This window comes from Corvus cornix, chromosome 3 (genome assembly GCF_000738735.6).
Source record: "Corvus cornix cornix isolate S_Up_H32 chromosome 3, ASM73873v5, whole genome shotgun sequence".
Lineage (NCBI taxonomy): Eukaryota > Metazoa > Chordata > Aves > Passeriformes > Corvidae > Corvus > Corvus cornix.
The window spans coordinates 58,855,803-58,862,780 of NC_047056.1; the positions used below are offsets into that span (position 1 = coordinate 58,855,803).

Below are 6,978 nucleotides of genomic sequence, written 5' to 3' on the forward strand. Positions count from 1 at the left end.
AAACAGTTTGTGTGAGCTGGACTCAATTTACTTGCAGGCTTAACATGTATGAATTAAATCATGGAATAAATTAGGTTGAAAGAGATCATGGTTTCAACTGCAAACCAAACACTGCCAAGCCCACCACTAAACCATGTTCCTAAGTGTTACGTCTTCAAGTCTTTAAACTGCCTCCAGGACTGGTTATTCCACTACTTCCCTGGGCAGCCAGCTCCAATGCCTGACCATACTTAATACCCAGTCTAAGCCTCCCTGGCCATTTTCTCTTAAACTGTAACTTGCTACTTAGGAGAAAAGACCCCCACCTCATTGCAACATTTCAGATGGTTGCAGAGAGTGGCAAGGTTTCCTAAGCCTCCTCCAGGCCAAACCCCAGCTTCCTCAGTGGCTCCAGACCCTTCACAAGATTTGCCATCCTCCTCTGGACACACTCCAGCACCTTACGGTCTGTCATCTGAGGGCCCCAAAAGTGAACTTCATGTGAATGTTCACAGAACATCTTTTTGCTTACCCAGCATATCCTGCCTCTCCAGAGCGCTAAGAGGTGGATAGGAAAGCTAGTAATGGTACCAAAATGTGTATTTTGAATCAGATTTCTCCATAAATATTGGGGAAATGAAAAAGGTAACTACCTCAGGTATTACAGTAGGCATAAAACATTCCACATGCTCTAAGTAAAATACTAACAGCCAGACACCTTCTTCAGAACTTTTACTGAAGGCTATCCGCTGTTTACTCATCCATTTCAGTGGCAGTTCCTTGTCTCTTCACTCCAAGATCATCATCCTAGAATTACAATTCACCAGAACATATACATACCTTCCAATATCCTAATTTTTTCAGTAGCAAATCATAAAATAGTCCCCTATGTGTTGGTATGAAGTGCTTCACATCACAAGACATCAATAGTAGGTGTGTGAGAAAAGAGATGTGCCTTCTCCATTCCACTAGGTAATATTTTTGTCAAAAATAACAATGAAAAGCCATATATTTTTGCCAAAAAGCCAAGCATTTCAAAAAGCCATTTGCTTGCATCTTTTTACCCACTATTCAGGAGAGGCTTATTGAATCACACATTTATTACACTGCATCCAGAGATGCAAGGAATTAAAACTACTCTCAACAGGTAAAAAATGTTCTAGTAGAAGCATTTTCAGGTAAACAAATTTTAACCTCAGCAACACACATGCCACTGAACTCAAGTACTGAGCTCCACTTTTAGATGCCAATTCCCTTTGTGAATTAAACTGAATGTAAAAGCCAGACAAGGAAAAGCAAACTATAAATCCCATGAGACTCCTACCACACCTTCAGACAATTCTTTCTACAGAACGTAGATACAAGCATTGTAAAAATATGAAGAACAAATTGCAAAACTATTTTATCTAAAAATCTTTGGAAGATGCAGTTTTTAAGACCAGACAAAAGATGAAGCATGCTTTGGTGTGCTTCTGTATATGAATCATATATTCAAAATTATTAACCAAACTCACCTGAAAAAGTTCTTTCAATATTTGTCTTTTAACTCTAGTCAAGAAATATTCTTAAAATTATCCCTATTCTCAGTATTGAGAAGCCTCCAGTAGTTTAATGAAACAGGATCTGCAACTAAGGCTCCTCTCTAGAGATTACTCCTGTAACTTCAACTAAACATTTAAACAACTATAGATTCAGCATTCAAGAAACATGTGTACATTTGAGCTAACTTCTCTTAATTTGCAATACTAGCTCGACATTAGTTGTAAAAACTACCTTAATGGAGAATTTCAGAGATGAGACTGAACACACAGCTTAGCAAAAGGATATAGACCTTGCAGACTTGAACAGGTGACTTCATTGAGTACACCTGAAAATATTAGAGAAACCTCTCCAACAACCCAAGTCACCAAGATCAAGTTACTATAAAGCTGGGACAGGGCAAAAACTGAGACCCTTCAAGAGCCTAAAGAAGTGCTGTAAGAGAAGTGCATCTGAGCCCAGCTGGAAAACACGCCTGTCTTCACTCTCACACTTATGACCAGGGATATCACAAGGGGTTAAAAACCACAATGAAAATTTAAGTTGAAGTGCCTGAAAACAGATAAACATTCCCATCTGCTCAGCCACAGGCGCTCAGCCCCACATAACTCACATTCATATCTTACACATCAGCACAACAGAGCAACTCCTTATGACTCACTTCACTTAAGAGCTGCTCTGCAGAAAATTTAAGACATATAAAAGAACTTGCAGGAGAGAAACAAACCATACCTTCCAATCTAAATCCCTTGTTTCTAAAAAACAAAAAACTGACAGAAACAAGTTTTGAACATCAATTAACTACTACAGAAACCAACACTGGGCAAGTTAGGAGCTCAACACTGCCTCATCTGAGCAAGTGAGAACTTAACTACTTGGCTACCCTACCTACAGAGAACTACAGAATCAATCTACATGACAATACTAGTTAGAAGATGCTATCACTCACAGTTCAAGGCAGAGGAACAAGTAGAACACATCTTGTGTCCATTAAGTTCCCTAAATAAATTAAGAAAGCATTTATAGAAATCCTGCAACATCTCAGAAGATTTGGGTGACAGTTAAGGCCATTATCTTCATTTGTCTCAGCAGAGGGAGCCAAATTTTTATCACGGATGCAGCAATACTTTAGACAAGTTACTCAGAATCCTAGAAATACAGACCAAAGCATTACCAAGCAAGGACAGTAATCAAATGTCTGTATTATTGCAACTTGAATCTGTGCCATGCTCTAGCTGGTAACTTCTGGGGTAGGAACAGCAAACAGAATTACCCTAAAATAAGAATGGCAGGGATCCCCACAATCTTTTCAGCAAACTGACAGAGTTAAAATACTAATAAACTACACCAACATTTGCTAAGTTCTTGCATCTTCTGATGCTATCCTTTGCAACTCAAAAGAACTGTTCCACAAACACCGAATCATTAATCACACATACACTAGACTGGTTCAAAATTTATTTGTCATTCATTTCTTGCACTTGAAGTACTCTTCGATGACATCTTTGGCCTGAGATTCCTTGCCATAGTCCTGTAACACAAAATAACCCATTAACATACAGACCCATCCTAAATTTTACAAACTGATTTTTTACAAGAACAAATGGGATTCTGACACTTTATCACAAGGAATTTCCAAAATTCCACACAAGTAAGCTCAAGCAATCTGCCAGTTTTTCCCTTGTTCTTTAGTAAGGCTACTCAGATAAAGCACTGTTCTATTTCATTCAAATATAACACCCATTGACAGGGATGCAAACAAAACCTTTTCGGCTTAAAGAAACTCAAGCCAAGTATGTGAAAAAGTAGCATAATTATGAAAATGCATGCAGAAGACACTAGTCTTGATTGTGAAGATGTAGCCATCTCTTGGGACCTCAGAGACCACAAAGTCTTCAAGGCTCGTACTGTGGCTTTATTTTGCCAGTGTTATTGTGAAATAAGCTCCGCAAAACATTTTCAAGTTGAGCGGACATGCTGAACTGGCATTTTTTTCTGAAGCAAAGCTTCCTATCCTCTAAGGTAGGACTTTGCTTTTAATGATTATTGGTAGGTAGGCACAGATACTTTGAGGACTCAACCATTAACTCACAAAATGTATATGAGTATATAAACACAACAGGGAATATAAAACATGAAAGTGGCTTATGTTCACTATCAACAATATAAAGCAACTGTTTAAAAAAAAAGATTTAGGAGCTGTATTTAACGGTTCCTTACGTAAAGCAACCTTGAGTACACTACGTACTTCAGAAGTCAAGAAATAAGACATAATTAGCAATCTTACCTTGACAACCACACAGCTGCAGCCCACCACTTTGCGAGGCTTTCCTTCTCTGTCGATCTTGCAGAGACCCACCCATTCGCCCAGCTTCTTGTTGTCATCAACCTGTGCAGGGCATCACATCACATGAGAACTTGCCATTTCTGGCATACCAGGGTCCAAGCCCAGCAGCTGCTGTACTGTCAGAAGCATTGGGTAACGGATGGCTGCTTTCCTCACAGGCATCAGCAGAGGGAGCCAAAGTATCATCATCGTACAGCATGAGCCTCCCTGGAGTCACAGGGACCCTCCTCCCACACTCCCAGCAACAATTCTGTTTCTTATTCAACAGGACACCAGAATTCACTTTTAACTGTGCAAAATAACCAGTCTATACCCCTTGCCATTTACATCCACAGGTTTTTGCTGTGCCAAAATGGCAATCACACAGAACTAGAACAATCTGCTGCTAAGGGAAATTCTGCCTAGGTAAGCCATACGCAGAATTACAGCAGTGTTCTAAAGGTTCAGCTCTCTACATACTGAAATAAGCATAACTGTTCCAAACTTGTGTCTTAAGTTGCCACTCACCTTTATTAAGTTGATCTGATGTTCTGCACAGAGTGCTTCAACTAATTTTACATATGTGGGTTCATCACAATTTGAAGCCAGAACACAGAGATGGGCTTGGCGTCTAAAAGAAAATGAGAACTGACAGATGTTACTTCAGATACTACCTGAAGTTTCCTGATCATCAAAACTGAAAATAACTGAATTCAGCACATGCATTTCTAGAGAACCACTTCCTAAGTTTTAATTTTTGGTTACAAGACACCATAAGCTTCTGAAATACTAAATATACTTTTGATGTGATTTGTCACTTTTTATGTTTGTCATACATATCTAACAGGTTATCCATACATTGTTAGCTTTATCCTCAGATTCTATTCTCATTTTGAGAGCTTCTAAAAATCCCACTAAATAAATTCTCAGCCACTGAAAAAAGATCTAATGACTGGATAAACACCAGGTCCCCTAGAGAACTGGTGTCATTGCTACAAAGCAACCAAGTTACAAGCTGCTTTTTCTTATTTACCACAGGTTACAGTAATTTAACATTAGAATTGTAAAAACTAAAAGCTTGAATTTCCATGTCAAGGCGTTATAAGTTCTTCAGAACAATCTTTTCTACTTACGTTCAAAGAAGCTGTTATGACAGGGCCCCAATTCTAATTAGCATCTTTGTACACTGTGGTACAATCTTAAGATACCAAAGGGATACCTGACAACAGAGAGAGCTGAGTAGGTCTTCTATGCTTAACCTAATGCAATGTGACCTCTGCAAAGTCAGTTTTTCCTAAAAAGACCTTCTTTATCAGGAGTGTCACCAGAATGCCAGAAACGTTCTCAAGTAAGAACCATCACACACAAACGTGTACAACCTCATACATACATCATCCTTTTTAACACAATGTCACTTATGAAGCTGTAGCTGAACTCAGAAGAACTCATACAAACTGGTTGTCAGACACACAAGTTGTATTTCTCTGCCCTTGTTTAGTGCCTTGTCTCAGAGGTTTCTGCATACAGGTTTGTCAGACAGCAGTTATCACTCATAGGACGAGTGCAGGGGTATCCGACATACTGAAGTCATCACCCAAACACTGCAGCTTTACATTTAAGTAGCTTTTTCTCTCAAGGAAAGTATAGATTTGCACATAAACACACAGAGGTGTGTATGTATGCCTATATATATAAAGATATACTTTGCCCTTTAAAAGACCATAACTAATTACCCCATGGCTGACACCTAAGAAGCTCAATACTGTTTCGATACTGCACCTTGACAATTACTTACTGTTGCAACACACCAAAAAAAATTAAAAAAAAAACTTAAAGAGTATAAGAAAGCTATGAATTTAAGGCTTTTTCATAAAAACATAATCAACTCTTCCAGGTTAAGTGTGAAATACATATTAACCCGATTCAAATTTTACAAAGCTTTGAGACGACTTTATCACTTCTCAAAACGTAAGGTTCCTGAGCCCCAGATTTTCATAGCTACAAACAGCGAACACCATTCAATTTTCTTCACAAAACCCATACACCCACACAAAACACTCGATGGCACTGGGGCCACAAAATGACAGAATGTAATACACCAGATGCTGCTGTTCTTGAATCATCGAGTTTAGTTCCTATATTTTAAGATCCCACTTTAAGACCCCAAAACAGAGGTTACAAAAGACAAAAGTTACTGCCAGAAAACTATAATCTTAAGTAAGTTTTAAACTGAGCACCTGGACACCACTGCAGGTGTTCAATATACCTCATCACAAGGTCTCACCCAGTTTTACTATTCACAGCATAGAAACTGGTGACACCACACTTACTTGTCCAAGGCTTTGGCTGCTTCACGTATACCGCGAGCAAGGCCATCATGGATAAGTGCGGTCTTCAGCACTTCTTGCAGAGCAGTGTTAACATCCATTACACCTCCAGCAGTAATGCTAAAGAGAAGACACATAATGTTCTGATCGCGCCAACACGTTACAACTAAAAGCAAAAGCTTCCCGTTCACCCGCAAGCATCCAGCCATTAAAAAGTACAGATAAGCAAGTTAAAGAACAAAGCCAAAGCGATAAGTGACAAAGGATGAACGGGAAAGAAGCTAAGGCATTAAATCCTCCTGGCGAACCACCGGGCCGTGCTATCTCCATGCTCCTTTAAGGGACACGAGGGCGCCAGGCGCCCAGAGGCCCTGCCTGGCGGACCCAGCGCCCATCTCCCGGCCTGCAAGAAGCATGCAGCAGCACCACGCCGGGGCCTGTGCACATGGCACAGCCGGAGCTCCCAAGCCCGACGCGCAACGGAGCGACCCGGCCCCTCCGCCCGCCGCCCCCGACGCCCCAGGCCCTGCTCACCCTTCCTCGGCCATGGCGCTCTCGGTGGGTACGGTCCCCGCCCGGGTTCCTGCTGCAAATACAGACACAGGCCGCCCCGGTGAGCGGCGCCGGCCGCCCCGGGGCTCCCGCCCGGCCCGCTCCCGCCGCGATGCCCCGAGGGCCGGGGGGATCCCGCCCGGCCGGGCCCCGGCGCCATCGCGGACACTCACCCGGCACCGCCGCGCGCCGCTGCACAGAGAGAGGGCGTGCCCGCCGCCGCGCGCTCTTATACTGCGACAGGGCCCCGACCTG

The 6,978-nt window shown here is 41.6% G+C and overlaps 1 protein-coding gene and 4 non-coding genes across 5 annotated transcripts; all 5 read right to left on the reverse strand.

The window, feature by feature from the left end:
- Positions 1–2,553: 2,553 nt before the first annotated feature.
- Positions 2,554–2,638, reverse strand: LOC120411830. Its single transcript, XR_005604381.1, has one exon. It is a non-coding gene; the product is annotated as a small nucleolar RNA SNORD100 (small nucleolar RNA).
- Positions 2,639–2,954: 316 nt separating this feature from the next.
- Positions 2,955–6,952, reverse strand: RPS12 (ribosomal protein S12). The gene is made up of 6 exons (XM_039568907.1): positions 6,897–6,952; positions 6,706–6,757; positions 6,175–6,291; positions 4,373–4,475; positions 3,806–3,907; positions 2,955–3,049 (listed from the first exon to the last, which is right to left on the reverse strand). Exons 2-6 carry the CDS (start codon positions 6,717–6,719, stop codon positions 2,987–2,989), a joined length of 399 nt encoding a protein of 132 aa, XP_039424841.1. The 5' UTR covers positions 6,720–6,757; positions 6,897–6,952; the 3' UTR covers positions 2,955–2,986.
- LOC120411828 lies at positions 3,373–3,507 on the reverse strand. Its single transcript, XR_005604379.1, has one exon. It is a non-coding gene; the product is annotated as a small nucleolar RNA SNORA33 (small nucleolar RNA).
- LOC120411829 lies at positions 3,976–4,062 on the reverse strand. Its single transcript, XR_005604380.1, has one exon. It is a non-coding gene; the product is annotated as a small nucleolar RNA SNORD100 (small nucleolar RNA).
- On the reverse strand, positions 5,372–5,444 carry LOC120411819. The gene has a single exon (XR_005604370.1). It is a non-coding gene; the product is annotated as a small nucleolar RNA SNORD101 (small nucleolar RNA).
- Positions 6,953–6,978: the final 26 nt, after the last annotated feature.